The 20,205-nt window shown below is 47.1% G+C and overlaps 1 protein-coding gene across 3 annotated transcripts in view; it reads left to right on the top strand.

The window, feature by feature from the left end:
• Positions 1-4,519: 4,519 nt before the first annotated feature.
• Positions 4,520-20,205, top strand: part of ugp2b (UDP-glucose pyrophosphorylase 2b) — a 50,381-nt gene continuing 34,695 nt past the window's right edge. Inside the window, exons 1-3 of one of the 3 annotated variants that reach the window (XM_041183037.1) lie at positions 4,520-4,582; positions 9,079-9,215; positions 14,520-14,627. In XM_041183037.1, coding sequence (XP_041038971.1) covers positions 9,111-9,215; positions 14,520-14,627 — 213 coding nt within the window. In that variant the 5' untranslated portion in view covers positions 4,520-4,582; positions 9,079-9,110. Of the gene's footprint in view, positions 4,583-4,811; positions 4,951-9,078; positions 9,216-14,519; positions 14,628-20,205 lie in introns of those variants that run through there. The other 2 variants (XM_041183036.1, XM_041183038.1) reach the window with 2 other exon arrangements.

Genomic DNA, 20,205 nt, shown 5'->3' with positions numbered 1-20,205 from the left:
ATTTGTATTAAAAGAAGGGGCTACTTACATTTAAGTAAGAAACACAAGCAATAGGGAAATAAAGTTAAGACAAGGCAGGTAAAATAAAGTTGCATAAGTAAATCAAAATAAAATAAAGTTAATGCAAGGGAAGTATATTGAAGCCATGGCAGGACACCTCAGTCATGTAGAACGCGTGTTTTGTAATAATCCCCCCTCCCTCCGCCCCTTCACCCCCCTCCACTTTACCCCCACCCGCCATTACCACCCTCCCCTGTTTACCCCCTCCACCTTCCCCCCTCCCCTTCCCCCCCTCCCTTCCCTCCCCCACCTTTCCTCCCTCCCCCCTTTCTGCCACCCCCTTTCCCCCCTCTCCTTTCCCACCCTTTTCCCCCTCTCCCCTTTTCTCCATCCCCCCTTTTTCCCCCTCCACTCCCCTCCCCCTTTCCCCCCCTTGCCCTCCCCATCTTCCCCCTTTCCCCCCCTCCCCTCTGTCCCTTTTCCCCTTCTGCCCCTCCCCCTTCTCTTTTACCCCTCCCCCTCTCCCCCCTCCCTCTCCATTCCCCCTTCCCCTCCCTCTCCTTTCGCCCCCTCCCTCTCCTTTCCCCCCGCCCTCTCCCTCTCCTTTCCCCGCTCCCTCTCCTTTCCCCCTCCCACCCCCTCCCTCTCCTTTCCCCGCTCCCTCTCCTTTCCCCCATCCCCACCCCCTCCCTCTCCTTTCCCCCCTCCCCCTCCTTTGCCCCTCCCCCTCCTTCCCCCCCTCTGCTTTCCATCCTCCCCCTCCTTTACCCCCTCCCTCTCCTTTCCCCCCTCCCCTTTCCCCCTCCCTCACCTTTCCCCCTCCCCCTCTCCTTTCCCCCTCCCTCTACTTTCGCCCCTCCCCCTCCTTTTCCACCTCCTCCTTTCCCCCCTCTCCTTTCACCCCCTCCCTCTCCATTCCCCCACTCCCCCTCCCCTCCCTCTCCTTTCCCGCCCTCCCCCTCCTTTCACCCCTCCCTCTCCTTCCCCCCGCCCTTCCCCCCCTCTCCTTTCCCCCCTCCCCTCCCTCCCCCTCTCCTTTCCCACCTCCTTCTCCTTTCTCCCTCCCCCTCCCTCTCATTCCCCGCACCCTCTCCTTTCCCCCTCCCCCTCACTCTCCTTTCCCTCCCTCCTACCCCCCATCCCCTCCCTCCTTCCCCCCTTTCCTTTCCCCACTCCCCCTCCCTTCCCCCTCCTTCCCCCCCTCTGCTTTCCATCCTCCCCCTCCCTTCCCCCTCCTTTCCCCCCTCCCCCTCCTTTCACCCCTCCCTCTCCTTTCCCCCGCCCTTCCCCCCCACCTCCTTTCCCCCCTCCCCTCCCTCTCCTTCCCCCCCTCTCCTCCCCCCCCTCTCCTTTCCCACCTCCTTCTCCTTTCCACTTCCCCCTCCCTCTTATTCCCCGCACCCTCTCCTTTCCCCCTCCCCCTCACTCTCCTTTCCCTCCCTCCTACCCCCCATCCCCTCCCTCCTACCCCCCATCCCCTCCCTCCTTCCCCCCCTTTCCTTTCCCCACTCCCCCTCCCCCTCCTTCCCCCCTCTGCTTTCCATCCTCCCCCTCCCTTCCCCCTCCCCCTCCTTTACCCCCTCCCCCTCCTTTCCCCCCTCCGCCTCCTTTACCCCCTCCCTCTCCTTTCCCCTCTCCCCCTCCCTCTCCTTTCGCCCCTCCCCCTCCCTCACCTTTCCCCCTCCCTCTACTTTCGCCCCTCCCCCTCCCTCACCTTTCCCCCTCCCTCTACTTTCGCCCCTCCCCCTCCTTTCCCCCCTCCCCTCCCTCTCCTTTCACCCCCTCCCTCTACTTTCGCCCCTCCCCCTCCTTTCCCCCCTCCCCTCCCTCTCCTTTCACCCCCTCCCTCTCCTTTCACCCCCTCCCTCTCCTTTCCCCACTCCCCCTCCCCCACCCTCTCCTTTCGTCCCTCCCCTCCCTCACGTTTCGCCCCCTCCCCTCCCTCTCCTTTCCCGCCCTCCCCCTCCTTTCACCCCTCCCTCTCCTTTCCCCCTCCCTCTCCTTCCCCCCCTCTCCTTTCCCACCTCCTTCTCCTTTCCCCCTCCCCCTCCCTCTCATTCCCCGCACCCTCTCCTTTCCCCCTCCCTCTCCTTTCCCTCCCTCCTTCCCCCCCCCCTCCTTTCCGCCCCTCCCTCTCCTTTCCGCCCCTCCCTCTCCTTTCAACCCCTCCCCTCCCTTCTCCCGGCCCCTCCCCATCCTTTCCCCCCTCCCCCTCCTTTCCCCCTCACCCTCTCCCTCCCTCTCCTTTCCGCCCCTTCCTTCCCCCTCCCTCTCCTTTCACCCCCTCCCCCTCCCTTCCCCTGCCCCCTCCCTATCCTTTCCCCCTCCCCTCCTTTCCCTCCTCCCTCCCCCCTCCTTTCCCCCTCACCCTCTCCCTCCCTCTCCTTTCCGCCCCTCCCTTCCCCCTCCCTCTCCTTTCACCCCCTCCCCCTCCCTTCCCCTGCCCCCTCCCTATCCTTTCCCCTCCCCTCCTTTCCCTCCTCCCTCCCCCCTCCTTTCCCCCTCACCCTCTCCTTTCTCCCACCCCTCCTTTCCCCCTACCCCTCCCTCTCCTTTCCCCCTACCCCTCCCCCTCCTTTCCTCCCCTCCCCCTCCTTTCCCCCCTCTCCTTTCACCCCTCCCCCTCCTTTCCCCCCTCCCCTTCCTTTCCCCCTACCCCTCCCCCTCCTTTCCTCCCCTCCCCCTCCTTTCCCCCCTCTCCTTTCACCCCTCCCCTTCCTTTCCTCCCTCCCCTTCCCCCCTCCCCTCCCTCTCCTTTCCCCCACTCCCCCTCTCCCTCCCTCTCCTTTCCCCCACTCCCCCTCTCCCTCCCTCTCCTTTCCCCCTCCCCCTCTCCTTCCCCCCTCTCCTTTCCCTCCTCCCCTCCCCCCTCTCCTTTCCCCCTTCCCTCCCCCCTCTCCTTTCCCCCTCCCCTCCCCCTCCTTCTCCTCCCCCTCCCTCCCTCCGCTCCTTCCCCCTCCCTCCCTCCCCTCCCCGTTCCCCTCCCTCCCCTCCCCCTCCCTCCCCTCCCCCTCCCCCCCTCCCTCCCTCCCTTCCTTCCCCCCTCCCTCCCTCCCTTCCTTCCCCCCTCCCTCCCCTCCCCCCCTCCCTCCCTTCCTTCCCCCCTCCCTCCCTCCCTTCCTTCCCCCCTCCCTCCCTCCCTTCCTTCCCCCCTCCCTCCCTCCCCTCACTCCCCCCTCACCCTACCCTCCTTCCCACCCCCATCCCCTCCCCTCCTTCCCCCCTCCCTCCCCCCTCCCTCCCCTCCCCCCTCCCCTCCCCTCCTTCCCCCCTCCCTCCCTCCCCTCCTTCCCCCCTCCCTCCCTCCCCTCCTTCCCCCCTCCCTCCCCCCCTCCTTCCCCCCTCCCTCCCCTCCCTCCCCTCCTCCCCCTCCCCTCCTTCCCCCCTCCCCCTCCCTCCTCCCCCCTCCCCCTCCCCTCCCCCCTCCCTCCCCTCCCCTCCCTCCCTCCCCTCCCCCTCCCTCCCTCCCCTCCCCCTCCCCTCCCCTCCCCCCTCCCCTCCCTCCCCTCCCCCCTCCCCCTCCCCTCCTTCCCCCCTCCCCCTCCCCACCCTCTCCTTTCCCCCTCCCTCCCCCCTCCCTCCCCTCCCCCCTCCCCCTCCCCTCCTTCCCCCCTCCCCCTCCCCACCCTCTCCTTTCCCCCTCCCTCTCCTTTCCCCCCTCCCCTCCCTCTCCTTTCCCCCCTCCCCTCCCTCTCCTTTCCCCCCTCCCCTCCCTCTCCTTTCCCCCCTCCCCCCCTCTCCTTTCCCCCCTCCCCTCCCTCTCCTTTCCCCCTCCCTCTCCTTTCCCCCCTCCCCACCCTCTCCTTTCCCCCCTCCCCACCCTCTCCTTTCCCCCCTCCCCTCCCTCTCCCCCTCCCCTCCCTCTCCTTTCCCCCCTCCCCTCCCTCTCCTTTCCCCTCCCCTCCCTCTCCCTCTCCTTTCCCCCCTCCCCTCCCTCTCCTTTCCCCCCTCCCCTCCCTCTCCTTTCCCCCCTCCCCACCCTCTCCTTTCCCCCCTCCCCTCCCTCTCCCTTCCCCCCTCCCCTCCCTCTCCTTTCCCCCCTCCCCACCCTCTCCTTTCCCCCCTCCCCACCCTCTCCTTTCCCCCCTCCCCACCCTCTCCTTTCCCCCCTCCCCACCCTCTCCTTTCCCCCCTCCCCACCCTCTCCTTTCCCCCTCCCTCTCCTTTCCCCCCTCCCCCTCCTTTCCCCCTCCCTCTCCTTTCCCCCCACCCTTCCCCTTCCGCCTCCCCCTTCTCCCCCTTCCGCCCCCCCACCCTTCCCCTTCCGCCCTCCCCCTCCTCCCTTCCCCTTTCCCTCTCCTCCCCTCACCCCCTCCCCTTTACCCCCGCCATTTACTCCTCTCTGCCCCTCCCCCTCTCCCCTTTATCCCTTCTGCCCTTTACCCCCTCCCTTCCCTCCCCCCTCGCTGTCCTTCGGAAAGTTCTTGAATTTGCTCCAATCCTGTCTGACCAGGCGCAGACGTCACCGAGCCATACGCAGCTGTTGATTGGATATCCCTACTGTCATTCTCCGCTCTAGACCAATAGGAACCTGCCCTCATGCATTCCCAGCCCAACACTCCCTGACCGCTTCAGCCTGAAGGTGGGTGCGAGCGCGAGATCGGGACCCCCGACCCAACCCCAGGACCGTACCCCGACCCCCGACCTCCGACCCAACCCCGGGACCGACCCCCGACCTCCGATCCAACCCCGGGACAGACACCATCTCGCTTCCCTCAGCCGGGGGCCGTGGGGACAAAGTGTCCGATGGCGTATCTGTGGGGGGGCCTGAGGCCGGAATAGGCGCGCGCAACCATCGAGGAGCGGGGGCGCGCGCTGTGTGGGTGCGCGCAGGGAGCGGGCACCCGCGCTGGGGGCGGAGCCGATTCTGCTACCACTGCCTGCCCGACAGCATCAAACTGGGGGCTGAGTGAACGAGAGTCAGCCGGGGCCTCGACACAATGTGGGCAGGTGAGAGGGGTTCGTGAGAGGGGAGGAGAAGATGATTTGGGGAATTCGGGGGGGGGGAGGAGGAGATTTGGGGGGGTAGTGTTGGGGGGAAGGAGAAGAAGATCTGGGGGGTTTTGGGGAGAGGAAAATATTTTTGGGGGGAGGAGAAGATCTGGGGGGGGTTGGTCAAGGGGAAGCAGCTGCGGAGGGACAGGTTAATTGGGGTTGGGGGGCATTGGGGTGGGAGGACGAGGAGGGCTGGGGAGCGGGGTAAATATGTGAGTGTGGTAGAGAGAGCCGGAGATGGGGGTGAGAGGCCGCGGACAGGCAGAAAGCAGCCCCAGCCGTCAACTAGCTTATCCCTGCCCTGCTGCTATTTGTTAGGGAAATTAGGAAATATAAGCTGTTATTTCTATTATGCAAAGCTGGTGTTTTCCAGCATTTCCTTGGATCTGTAGTTTATCCTGGGACACACAGTCCCAGTTTGTACTTTGTCCCGGGACGGGATCACTCTCGGTCCCAGTTTGTACTTTGTCCCGGGACGGGATCACTCTCGGTTCCTGTCAGTTTTAATGGTCCCGGTGATTAATTTGGTGGTGAATATTGCACCATCTTCACTAATTCATGTGGAACACTGCAACGTGTGCAGGATTTTGCTGAATGTTGTTCAGGGTCCGATAGGGTTCTTCACAATTGTGAAATGGGACAGATCTGTTCTGTAACGTCATGCATGACAAGCATAAGGACTCAATATCCTGCTTAAAATATCACCATCGTGTAGCAGCATATTTCTCAGTTTTCAGATTGTGTGATGTATCAACTGAGGCAAGTTAGAAATCCAGGCTGTTTACTTTGCAGGGTTGCGATTGTGTATATGATTACTTTAAAATATTTTTTTTGCATTGTGGCTTTTTTTTAACTGTAATAGCTTAATTACTGTGGCTTGTTATATTTAAGTAACAACTTTGCAATGCAGAATTTTGGAAATGCAAACTTTGCAAGTTAACTTTAAAACTGGTCTCTAAGTTCAATGGTGAAACCAAAAGTTAAAAAATATCAGTTATTTTAAACTGTTGTGTCCTGTTCTGTTAAAAGGCATGTTACAGTAATTGCATTTCCTGAAGTAGTGAAAAAATGTAACAAATGCCTTTGCAAGTGAAAACTGAGAAAACAAGTCCGATTGAAGCCAAGGGATCATGTCAAAGTCTTGGAGAAAACTCTGAGATGTCACTTCTGCACTCTCAAGGATGAGGATTTCGAGAGACTACAGAAGCCAGGGTTGTTCTCCTTATACCTGAGATGGTTAAGGGAAAATTTTAGTAAAGGTGTTCAACATTTTGAAGGGTTTCACTGGGGTAGAGATTGGGGAAAACTGTTTCCAGTGGGAGGAGGGTTGGTGAGCAGAGGGCACAGGTTTAAGGTAATTGGCAATTTTTTTTCAGCCAGTTGTTATAATCTGGAATGCACTGCCGAAGAAGGTTTCATAGTAACTTTCAAAAGTAAATTGGATAAATGCTTGAGGGGGAAATTATAGGGCTACAGGGACAGACCAGAGGATTGGGACTAATTAGATATCTTTTTCAAAGAGACGGCACAGGCACAGTGGACTGTATAATTTTGAGGATACTGTATAAAAAAATAAATTATTTTAATTGGCAGAATAGACATTTCAAATTTTGAAAATTTTAAACTTTAATTGTAAACTACTGTACAGCAGAAGAGGTATAGGCATAAATATAGTGTCAAAGTAGCAGTTTAAGATATTAATGGACAACTTGTTACTGAAATCATACAATTATGAACTTACCCCCAATTGTTTGGATGGAAGTGGGTTGAATTTTTAAAATGAGATCTGGAATTTAACAAATTTGTAGTAGCTTGACAAATTGAAAATGATTAGAAAGACCTCGAGATTCTGTTAGTTCATAATCACCACTGTGATGAAAGTATAATAATTTTAATAATATTTTTCTGGTTTATGTGAAGTAGGTTTATGGGGGTAAATATAGTTGGGCCTGCGTGTGATTTAATTACCTTTTGTAGCCAAGTAGACTGCAAGTTTGAAATCATCAAAAGAAGCTAGTGCTTGACAGCTAATGAGTAAACATGGATGCTGTCTTAGCTTGTAAGGTGTGAAGGATTTTGCATTTTTAGATAAATGAGGGGATATTTGGATTTCAAAGGGATCTTAGTCTGTTTTACAACTAGCTAGATAAGCAAGGTTAAGGAATGTTTATTTTTCCCAAAGGTTACTGACAATATATAGTGGCAACATGAACATTTTTATATTAAGAAAGATACAGTTTCAAAGACATTTGGAACAATAGATTTTAAGTATTAAAAAGAGAGAAGCATATGTAAAGGAGAATGAAAGGCTGTGTGTCAGAAGGCCATGTAAGATCCAACAGGAGTGTGTGACATAACCCTAATGAAGCCTCCAGCATGTGTTCATAAGTTTTCTATATAACAAAATTGAAGTTGGGGAAAGCCATTTGGAATTCCACTGTCCAGAGTATTGTGTTAACTTTCTGAGTTTGTTTTAAACCTAAAACCTATTTTGGACCATTGCTTTAAAGGGGGTGTACTGGGGGCCAGGTTAATTAGGAATTTTAGAAGTTATTAGAGTAGTAATTGTAGTCTTATGAGCTTGAAATCTTTTATATTTTGATAATAAGTATTTTAATGTAATTTTTAAAATCTCTAAAGGTCTTGGTGGACTTAATACTTCTGAATTCAGTGCATACATCTCGTAATAAATACAAATTGCAAAACCGTTGTAATGGCAAGACCAAGTTTCCCTCATGGATTTGGCACCTGGCACACATCATCTGCCACAACTTGCTGTTAATTAATGTGCCTGCTATAGATATCGCTGTAATTCAACAGTAATTGATTTGGCCACAATGATGCCTGGTTTGTGAAACAGTGATGTTGTGCCAGTCTGATGAAAGTGTTCTTTTTCATTAAATGCCACAATCACAGAATGGTTACAGCACAGAAAGAGGGCATTCAGCCTGTTGTGTCTGTGCTAACTCTCCAAAGGAGCGGTTTACTTGTGCCGCCTTCCGGTTGCCCTGCACATTCTTTTCAGATAATAATCCAGTTCCTTCTTAAATGCCTGGATTGAACCTACTTCCACCACATGTTTAGGCATGCAGTATGTTTTATTATTAACCACTCTCAACCTATCCTGCCATCTTCAGTGATTTATGCACTTATACATCTAGGTTCCTCTGCTTCTGCAACCCCTTTAGAATTGTACCCTTTATATTATCCCTCAAGTGTTCTTCTACCAAAATGAATCAGTTCACACTTCTCAGCATTATATTTCATCTGTTACTTGTCTGCCCATACCACCAACTTTTCTATGTCCAATTCAAGTTCTACACTAGTCTCAAAGTTCACAATACTTGCAAGTTTTGTATCATCCGCAATGTAAAAATGTATTGCCCAGTGAAGTTTATCTGCATCTCATCCGTTCTCTACCTGTTGTGGATATGTATGCAATGTTACATGTCCTGTCGTTCAAAAACCATCTCTCCTCAGCCATATTTAGGGCTGCAACCATGATGTTGCACTTGGGGAGCAGCCTCCTTGCCTGGAACTTGCACAGGCCTTGGAATCTTAAAGTAGGCCTAGGCAGACATAACAGATTTCCTTCTCCTGGAAACAACTCCACACCTTGTTTTGGTTGCATGTGTTAATGGTGACCTGTAGTATCTCACCCAAGAATCCATTATTTGAGAGTGTGAATCAAGGGTATCTGACCTGTTTTCCCTTAGCTTTGTTTGAGCACAGAAACCAAACAGCAGCCACTACATCTATATCCTCATTGCATCAGATTTGTCATTGTTTTCATTCATCTGGAAGATTAATCCTTCCAGGCTGCTGTTCATCCTTAATTCAGAACCATCGGAAGTCAATTGTGCTCCTTTTGGCTTCTTCGGGGCATGGAGGTTCAACATTTTGAGACTTTAATCAGCATCTATCCCAGACTTCAGTAGATGGTAATCCATATTTAATTTAGTAATGTGATTAATTTCTACTGATCAGTGATTCAGTGTCCGGGTACCATCTCCAAAATTATTATAATGCATTTCCAAAGGCATGTTTTTGGATGAATTGCTTTGTTTTCTCGTTATGTTCTAGGTGCTTCTATAGCCCCACATTTTGCCACAACCATGTCAGGAACTGTGACATCCCAGTTTGAGTGCCAGGAGCTGGAGAGCACCATGGCGAAGGAGCTCAATCAGTTACTGGAAACTGCTACAAGAAGTGAGCAAGAAGTATGTATTTTATTCATTACAGCAGCTACCACTTTATATAATTTAACATAGGAACCCGCCTCAAGAAGCTTCCCAAAGGTGAAAGGAATGGACGCTGAATATTTGTGGGGGAGTTTTTGATTGAAGGCTTGGGCAAAGAGGTGGATTTTTACCATTCGTGTAAGAGCAGGAGGTGAAAAATTTCAAGAGGTAGTTCCAGGGAGTAGGCCTGAGAGAGTTAAAGGTTCCACCACTAGTGAGGTGGAGGTGGTGTGCCCAAGGGTGGGGATTACACATTAGGTTAATAGTTGAAGGTCTGAAGGGGATGAAAAGCTGGGGGAGGATTACAGAAGTAGGATGTACGAGGCGAAGCTGTGGAGTGTTTTGTAGATGAAGATTTAACATGATGCATTTGGTACTGGAGACAATGTAGGTCAGTAAGGCTAGATTAATGGTGTTCGTGTTGAAAGGAAGCAAAAGCAATAAATATCACATTGATTTTAAACTCAAGAATGCAATTCATTTGTATTTTTTTTATGAGCCTCAAAAGTATATAAAAGATTTAAAATAAGTGATTAAGCATCCAAAGACATTTTTGAGGTGTTATTGTAAATGAACATACGATCATACAAATTAGGAGGAGTAGGCCCCTTGGCCCCTCAAGCCTGCTCCATCACTTGATAAGGTTATGGCTCATTGATTATGGCCTCAACTCTACTTTCTTGTCTACTCCCTATACACTTTGACTCCCTTTTCAGTCAAGAATCTATCTAACTGAGCCTTAAAAATACCCCTTGACCCTATCTCTACCATTCTCTGGGAACATCAATTCCACAGACCAACAACCCTCTGAGAGAAAAAAATTCTCATCTCCACCTTAAATAGGAGACTCCTTATTCTTAAACAGCCCCCTAGTTCTAGTCTTTCCTATAAGGGAAACATCCTCTCAGCATTCACCCTTCACACTACGAAGTCCTCTCAGGATCTTCTATGTTTCAGTAAATCACTTCACATTCTTCTAAACTCCAATGGGTACAGGCCCAACCTGTCCAACCCTTCTTCATAAGATAAGCCTTTCATTCCAAGAATCAGTTGATTGAACCTCCTCTGAACAGCTTCTCATGCAATTATAACCTTTCTCGAGTAAGGAGGTCAAAACTGTACACAGGAATCCAGATGTGAATCACTAACATCCTATACAATTGTAGCAAAATGTTTTTAAAAAATTACTTGTTCATGGGATGTTGGCATCGCTGGCTGGACCAGCATTTATTGCTCATCCCTAATTTGCCCTTGAGAAAGTGGTGGTGAGCTGCCACCTTGAACCGCTGCAATCAACATGATGTAGGTACCCCTACAGTGCTGTTAAGAAAGGAGTTCCAGAATTTTGACCCAGTGACAGTGAAGGAGCAGTGATGTAGTTCCAAGCCAGGATGGTGTGCGGCTTGGAGGGGAACTTGCCGGTGGTGGTGTTCCATGCATCTGCTGTCCTTGCCCTTCCAGGTGATAGAGATCACAAGTTTGGAAGGTGCTGTTGAAGGAGCCTTGGCGAGTTGCTGCAGTGCATCTTGTGGATGGTACACACCGCTGCCACTGTGTGTTGGTGGTGGAGGGAGTCATTGTTTGAGGTGGTGGATGGGGTGCCAATCAAACGGGTTGCTTTGTCCTGGATGGTGTCGAGCTTCTTGAGTGTTGTTGGAGTTTCCCTATTTTTATATTCCATTCCCCTTGCAATTAGCAAGAACATTTAATTTGCCTTCCTAATCACTTACTGTACCTGTGTACTAATCTTTTGTAATTCATGTACCAGGACACCCAGATCCCTCTGCTGCAGAGTTTTGCAATCTGGTTCCATTAAAATATTTAAACTGCAATATAAGTGAAGGTATATTCTCAAGGGCATCTTGGGTAGGCGATGATGGATGGGCATTAAAAAACAAATGCTGCCCTTGCCAGTGAAGCTCGCATCCTTAGAATGAGTAGAATTATTAAATTGTTTATCAAGTAGTTGATGTTGGCCTGTATTTCGCATAGAGTATAATGGTGAGGTTATCAGTGCAGTTAATCCAAACAGCGACTTCCAGAGTCCACACATACATGGTTACTGGAGAAATTCCGGAGGCTGCTGTCTAAAATTACCTGCCCTTCCACAGAGAGTATCATTGCAATACCTTGTTGATTGAATCAATGCTGAGCCTTTATAAGGGTTTGAAGTTGTAGGGCTGGTGCATTAAGTGTAAGTGAAATTTTAATGACCTGATATGTCATAGTTACTGCCAAATAACCCCTCTGGTCCTGAAAATTTAATTTTGTCTGTGAAGTCTCATTCCTTCACAATTTAATTAGAGTTGGAGATTGAAAAAAAAATCACTTTAATTTCTTTCTCAGTCTATCTTTTGCAATCTCTTTCATTTCTGTACATTTAGACTCTGTCTCAGCGAGGACTTTTCAATCTGGTGAAGTGTCACGTTGTTGCTTTCTCTACTCTCAAACACCACAGATACCCTGTGGAGGACACTGCACTGGATCAGATACCCAATGACAGTGAGCCTCCATTCAAAAGCCCATGAAAATATGTGCTCGGGTGTCAATATTGTGAATGGGGAACACTGCCACTTCGCTGCTGACTATACACATAATCTGGCTATCATACTTTCAAGGTTTCTGTGAACAATTGTTTGTGACTGTAATTAAAAATTAATTTCTAACAATTAGAGATTCATAATGGATAGTCTAATATTATAGTAACTTTTTAAAAATGACAAATCATTTTCACGGATTCAAATTCATTCACTATCAATTCTGATTTAAATCAGAGGTTGAATTTGGACATTTTCTTCTTAATGATTCTTTGCTTCCTAATTAAAAACTAGTCAGGAGTCAAAAACATAGAGTGTATCATAAATGTTTTATTTGTGTTCCTGTATGTTTAAGTGGAAATCAAAAGAAAACTTTATCTGTTTATGAACAAAGTACTTGGCTGCCTTTAATTTTGTGCTTTGACTCAAAGTTCACTTAAGTGAAGTAAAAACAGAAAATGCTGGAAACACTTGACAAGTCTGACTGCATCTGTGGAGAGAGACACAGTTAATGTTTTAGGTCGATAACCTTTCATCAGAACTTAAGTGAGTTTGTTAGAAGTTGCTGGTTATCTACCATTAAATTTTGGTACTGCAAATGGGATAGGAGTGTCAGTGTCCAATTGGATAAAAGGTTGGATTAGGCATAGAAAGCAGTGAGTTGTGGTAGATGGTTTTTGGACTGGAGGATGGTAGACAGTGATGTTCCCCAATGGCCAGTTTTAGGGCCACAGCTTTGTTTGTTATGTATAAATGACTTGGACCTCGGATTATGGAGTTAAATTTCAAAATTTTCCAAAAACAGCAAACTTGGAGGAGTGGCAAACAGTGAGGATGATACAAATTGTCTGCAAAAGGACATAGGCTAGCAGAGTGGGCAGATAAGTAGCAGATGGAATTTAATACAGAGAAGTGTGAGGTGATGCATTTTGGCAGAAAGGATGGGGAGAGAAAATTTAGACTTAATGGCACAAATCTAAAGTGTGCACAGGAACAGAGGGACTTGGGGGTGCATGTGCATCAACCTTTGAAGGTGACAGGACATATTGAGAGAGTGGTTAGCAAAGTATGTGGAATCTTGGGCTTCATAAATAGAGGTATTGAGTACAAAAGCAGGAGGTTATGCTGAACCTTTTTAAAGCTCTGGTTAGGCCCAAACCTAGAATATTGTGTCCAGCTCTGGTCAAAGAAGATAATAATAGATTCAAAATGTTAACTCTGTTTCTCTCTCCACAGATGCTGCCAGACTTGCTGAGTTTTTCCAGCACTCTCTATTTTTATTTTAAATTTGGCAGATGGAGTATAATGTGGGAAAATGTGAACTTGTCCACTTAGGCAGGATGAGTAGAAAAAGAGTATATTATTTAAATGGAGAAAGATTGCAGAGAGATCTGGGTGTCCTGGTGTCCAAAGTTAGTTTGCAGGTACAGCAAGTGATTAGGAAGGCAAATGGAATGTTGGTGTTTATTGCAACGGAAATAGAATATAAAAATAGGGATGTTCTGTTGCAACTGCACAAGGCCTTAGTGAATCTACATCTGGCATACTGTGTACAGTTTTGGTCTCCTTATTTGAAAAATGATATCATTGTGTTAGCAGCAGTCCAGAGAAGGTTCACTTGACTCATTCCAGGGGTGAAGGGCTTATCTTATGATGAAACGTTGAACAGGTTAGGCTGGTACCAATTCAAGTTTAGAAGAATGAGAGGTGGTTTTATCAAAACATACAAGATCCTGAGGTGACTTGTTGGGTTGGATACAAAAGAATGTTTCCTCTTGTGGGAGAGACTAGGACTAGGGAACACGGTTTAAAACTAAGAGGTTTCCCTTTTAAGATGGAGATGAGGGGAAATTTTTCCTGAGGGTCATAAACGTGTGGAATTCTCTTCCCTAGAAAGCAGTGGAGGCTGGGTCATTGAATTTATTCAAGGTAGAGTCAGATTTTTAATTGACAAGGGAGTTTAGAGTTATTGGAGGCAGACAGGAAGATGGAGTTATAGACCCCATTGGATCAGCCATGATCTTATCAAATGACACTACATGGCAAGGCGCTAAATGGCCTACTCCTAAGACCTATGTTTATTAATCATTCAGATTTGAAATGGGGCGATACTGTCCAGCCAATTCCTACATCGATTGAATCAGTTTGCGTAAACCTTTGTGTCTTACAGGATGCTTGGTTATAATGACATATAATTTTCTAATTCTGCAGCACATTTGACATGCTAAATGCTTTTAGTACACTACTTTCATCCCCCTCTCCCCACCCCTTCCACTCAGAGAATTAATGAGGGTAGAGATTAGACTAGATTAGATTAAGTCAGATAGACAAAGCACATGTTTACCGTTTTCTGTCGCTTGTTTTTCCTGGGATAGGCCACTGGCCTGAAGTCATAACTCGAGGGGTGCAACTCCATATCAAACATAGCTGACCAGGAATCTCTCTTGCTCTTACCACCTGCAATAGGCATGATGGAAGGATTTTTAGGTTGATGGTCAACCTGTTTGGCCACATTATGAACGCGCCTTCCTTGGCCTTCAAGTCCCAAGAGTTGGACTCAAACCCGGAACTTCTGAATCAGGCAGAGACCCACTCCACTACAGCACAACACCACCTCCGGTAGAGAATAACACGTCAGGAAATCAACAATTCTGTGCCATAGAATTGGATTTCTGTTTTTGTGACTACAGTATGTATGTCACAGTGTGCCTGGAAATGTTTAATATTCATTGTGTTGTATTTCAAGCAAATGAAGAATGATATCGAGGGATTCCAGAAACTCTTTCGCAGCTTACTGGAGAGGAAAGGTCCTTCAGTAGAATGGGAGAAGATCCAAAAAGCACCTGAAGATTCTGTAAGTTCTGTGCATATAGCACAATTATAGACAACAGTTACTGAAGTGAGTATATAGGAAATAGTATGCCTGTGATCAATAAGTACAATGATGTAAATAGTAAAATGGAAATATTTTTCACTCTTGTGTTATGAAATTAATCTAGGTGATAAATAGAGATTTACCATTACCTTGATTACTTAGACAAAGTTTTGCAACAAAATGAATGTCCCTCATAGGAAATAGATACTATTTTCATAGGGGGGAATAAACCATTTCCTTCTGATTTATATGTACAAAGCTAAAATTTAGTATTCCGAAGAGTGTACTACACGTTCAAGTTTTCCTTTTGTACCCATGTTTTCTTGCGTGTTTAGTTATTTTTTGCCCTCAAATGTAATTTCAAGATTGGAATAGGCAGGGTCAGGTAATTATTATTGTATCATTCATTTATTCAGCATTTTGCCTTTTCAGTGATCTTTTATGATTGCTTTGACTTGACATTTTTGTTGTGACTACCCAGAATTTACCATTGTAAAATGGCAATCCTAATTAAAGTCTTTGGTTGAATGTTGATTAAAGCCATCTGAACTTGTGGTTCATGAACATATGAAATAGGAACAGAAGTAGGCCATTTGACCTCTTGAGCCTGCTCTGCCATTCAATTAGATCATGGCTGATCTGTTTGTGTTTCGAATTCCACGTTCTCATCTATCCCAGATAACCTTAGATTCTTGATAAGCAAGGGAATCAATCTACCTCCGCCTTAAAAATATTCAATGACTCCGCCTCCACCGCCTTCTGAGGCAGAGAGTTCCAAAGTTGCACAACCCTCAGAAAAATATTCTCATCAGCTATGTCCTAAAAGGCAGCCCCTAATTTTAAAACAATGCCCCCTTGTTCTAGACTCACCCACATGAGGAAACATCCTATCTATGTCCACATTAAAGCATATAAGATCCTGAACTCCTAAACAAGCCCAGCCTGTCTAACCTTTCCTCATTAGAAACCTAGAAAATAGGAGCAGGAGTAGGTCATTCGGCCCTTCGAGACTGCTCCGCCATTCAGTATGATCATGGCTGATCCTCTATCTCATCGCCGTACTCCTGCTTTCTCCCCACACCTCTTGACACCTTTAGAGTCCAGAAATATATTTCCTTCTTAAATATATTCAGTGACCTGGCCTCCACAGTCCTCTGTGGTAGAGAATTCCACAGGTTCACCACCTACCGAGTGAAGAAGTTTCTCATCATCTCAGCCCTGAATGGTCTACCCCGTATCCTGAGACTGTGATCTCTTGTTGGAAATCCCCAGCCAGAGGAAACACCATCCCTGCATCCAGTCTGTCCAGCTCTGTCAGAACATTATATGTTTCAACGAGATCTCCTCTCATTCTTCTGAACTCCAATGAATACAGGCCAAGTCAGCTCAATCTGTCATTATATGACAATCCTGCCACCTGAGCAATCAGTCTGGTGAACCTTTGTTGCACTCCCTTTATGGCAAGGTTAGGAGACCAAAACTGCATACAATACTCCAGATGTGGTCTCACCTAGGCCCTGTACAGCTACAGTAAGACATCCTTGCTCCTGTATTCTAGTCCTCTTGCAATGAAGGCCAGCATAACATTTGCCTTCTTAACTGCTTGCTGCACCTGCATGCTTACCTTCAATGATTGGTGTGCAAGGACACCCAGGTCCCTTTGTACATCAACATTTCCCAACCTATCACCATTTAAATAATATTCTGCCATTCTGTTTTTCGTACCAAAGTGGACATTCACACTGATCCACGTTATACTGCATCTGTCATGTATTTGCCCACTCACTCAACCTGTCTAAATTGCCTTGAAACCTCTTAACACCCTCCTCATCGCTCACATTCCCACCTAGTTTCATGTCGTCAGCAAACTTGGAAATATTACATTTAGTTCCCACATCCAAATCATTGATATATATCGTGAAAAGCTGGGGCCAAGCACTGATCCCTGCGGTATCCCACTTGTCACCACTTGCCATTCTGAAAAAGACCCATTTATTCCTACTCTCTGTTTCCTGTCTGCTAACCAATTCTCAATCCTTGCCAATACATTACCCCCAATCCCATGTGCTTTAATTTTATACACTAATCTCTTATGTGGGACTTTATCAAAAGCTTTCTGAAAATCCAAATACACCACATCCATTGGTTCTTCCTTATCTGTTCTGCTGGTTATGTCCTCAAAGAACTCCAGTAGGTTTGTCAAACATGATTTCCCTTTCATAAATCCATATTGATTTTGTCTAATCCCATTGATGTTTTCTAAGTGTCATGTTATCACATCCTAGACTCTAGCATTTTCTGTACTACTGCGGTTAGGCTAGTTTTTCCCCTCCCTCCCTTTTTTAAATAATTGGGTTACATTTGCTACCATTCAATCTGCTGGGACTGTTCCAGAATGTACAGAATTTTGGAAGATAACAACCAATGCATCCACTATTTCCATGGCCATCTCCTTTAGTATCCTGAAATGTAGATTATCGGGCCCTAGGGATTTATTGGCTTTTAGTTCCATTAATTTCTCCAGCACTATTTTCTTAGTAATGCTAACTTCCTTCAATTCCTCCTCCTCACTAGACCATTGGTTCCCTAGTATTTCTGGGAAGTTATTTGTGTCTTCCTGCGTGAAGATAGAACTAAAGTAGTTGTTGGTCATCTCTTGGTTCTCTTTTTGCTGAATTCTAAACTGCTCCCAATCCTCAGGCTTGCTAATTTTTCTAGCAACTTTATATGACTCCTCTTTGGATCTAATACTATCCTTAATTTCTTTTGTTAGCCATGATTGGGCCGCTTTTCCTGTTGTGTTTTTGTGCCAGAAAGGAATGTATAACTGTTACAACGCATACATTCATTCCTTAAATATTAGTCATTGCCTATCCACCGTCATGCCTCTTAAGTTACCCAATCTAAGTCAATTCACGCCTCATACCTTCGTAGTTTCCTTGAAGATTTAGGATCCTAGTTTCAGGATGGACTACTTCGCTTTCCATCCTAATGAAGAATTCCATCATGTAATGGTCACTGTTCCCTAAAGAACCCCTCACAACAAGATTATTAATTAAACCCTTATTGCACAATACCACGTCTAGGATAGTCTGTTCCCTAGTCGGTTCCTCGACATATTGGCCTGAAAAACCATCTCATACGCACTCCAGGAATTCATTCGCTACAATATTATTGCTAATTTGATTTGTCCAGTCTATATGTAGATTAAAGTCACCCATGATTACTGTAGCACCCCTGTTACATGCATCTCTAATTTCCTGTTTAATGCCGTCCCCTACCTCATCACGACTGTTTGGAGGCCCATAGACAATTCCCACTAATGTTTTCTGCCCTTTTGTTGCTTCTTAGCTCCATACAGACTGATTCTACATCTAGATTTTCTGAGCCAATATCCCCTCTCTCGATCGCATTGATTTCATCCTTGACTAACAACCCCACACCACTTCCTTTACCTTTTTGCCCGATTGTCCTAAATATCGAGTACCCTTGTGTATTCGTTCCCAGCCTTGGTCATCCTGCAGCCATGTCTCTGTAATCACTATCATATCATACCCGTTTACATCTGTTTGCGCTGCTAACTTGTCTATCATATGGCGAATGCTCCGTGCATTTGGATACAGTGCCTTTAGACACTGTCTTTTCAACATTTTTGCACATTTTTTTTGTACTATGGCCCTATTTTCTGCTAGTCCTTATATCCTCTGCCTTTCATTTTCACTTTCTACTTTTTTGTCTTTCATTCCTATCTTTATTTTCCTCTCTTGTGACTCCCTGCTCAGGTTCCCATCCCCCTGCCAATCTAGGTTAAACCCTCCCCCACAGTACTAGCGAATATCCTGCAAGGATATCAGTTCTGGTCCTGCTGGGGTGCAACCCATCCAGCTTGCACAGGTCCCATCTTCCCCAGAATCGGTCCCAATGCCCCAGGAATCTAAGTCCCTCCCTCCTACACCATCTCTCCAGCCATGCGTTCATCTGGTCTATTCTCCTGATCCTGATCTCGCTCAAGCATGCCCCTGGGGGTAATCCTGAGATTACTACCTTTTGAGATATTGCTTTTAATTTATTTCCTAGCTCCCTATGTTCTGCTTTCAGGATCTCATCCCTCTTTTTACCTATGTTGTTGGTACCGATATGGATCACAACCTCTGGCTGTTCACCCTCCCCCCTAAGAGTGTCCTGCAGCTGCTCAGTGACATCCTTGACCTTGGCACCTGAGAGGCAACATACCACCCTGGTGTCACATCTGCAGTCCCTCTCATCAAACTCCAACTGAAGCACTCAAATGCAGCCCAAAGTAGCACTCCAATGCAGACCTTCAGTCTCGCCCCTTCTCGTACTCTTTTAACTCTCCGACTTTGCCCTGTCTCGTCCCTTCTTGTGCTCTTTTAACTCTCTGACTCTGCTCTGTCTCTCCCCTTCTTCTCCTCCCAAGTATCAATGTAGTAAACCTCCTCTGAACTGTTTGCAATGCATTTACGTCCTTCCTTTATTTAAGGAGATGAAAACTGCTTACAATATTTGAGATGTGGTTCACCAATGCCCTGTGTAACTGAAGCATAAAAGTAAGGATGTTATGTTCAATGCCTCTCCTATTAAAGGATAACATTCCATTAGATACCTTAATTACTTGCTGTACCTGCATACTAACTTTTTGTGACTCATGCACCAGAACACCTAGACCCCTCTGCACCTTGGAATTCTGCAGTTGTTCTCCATTTAAATAATACTCTGCGTTTTTTTTTATTTTTCCTGCCAAAGTGAACAACTTCACATTTTCCCACACTATACTCCATCTGCCATATTTTTACCCACTCACTCAACCTATCTATATCTACCTGTAACCTCTTCACAGCATACTTTCCTACCTATCTTTGTGTCATCTGCAAATTTAGCTATCATGCCTTCACTCACCTCATGTAAATCATTGATATAAATTGTAAAAAAGTTGAGACCCCCGCACAGACCCCTGCAGGACTCCACTTGTCACATCCTGCTAATCAGAAAAAGACCCATTTATGCATAATTTGTTTTCAATCAGACAGCCAATCTTCTATCCAGGCTAATACGTTACCCCCTACACAATGTTTCACAGTAACCTTTGATGTGGTACCTTATCAAATGCCATCTGGAAATCCAAGTACAGCGTGTCTACAGGCTCCCCTTTATACACATGTTACTGTTTCAAATAACTCAATAAATTGATTAAACATGATTCCTCTTTCACAAAACCATGTTGACTCTTCCCAATTATCTTGAGTTTCTCTTAAGTGCCCAGCTATGACCTCCTTGGTGATTCTATGATTCCATAAGCATGGGTCACACTCCAGTATGTCTGGATGACCATTCTCCCAGAGGGTGCAAGTTACCAGGCTGTCTGACCACTGAAGGCAGATTTTATTTTCATCCTCTCCTGGCTTGACATCCACACAGGGCTTCCAAATCTTTGCACAGTGAGATTCATTGAAACACAGTGCACTGTGGATCTATGGATAAGATTATCTAAATTGACAAGAAATAAGGATTGATCAGGGCCATTCTGATCAGCGTAACA

This window comes from Carcharodon carcharias, chromosome 2, assembly GCF_017639515.1.
Source record: "Carcharodon carcharias isolate sCarCar2 chromosome 2, sCarCar2.pri, whole genome shotgun sequence".
NCBI lineage: Eukaryota > Metazoa > Chordata > Chondrichthyes > Lamniformes > Lamnidae > Carcharodon > Carcharodon carcharias.
Note: the sequence above shows the minus strand (reverse complement) of the source record. Positions and strands in the feature narration are given on the sequence as shown.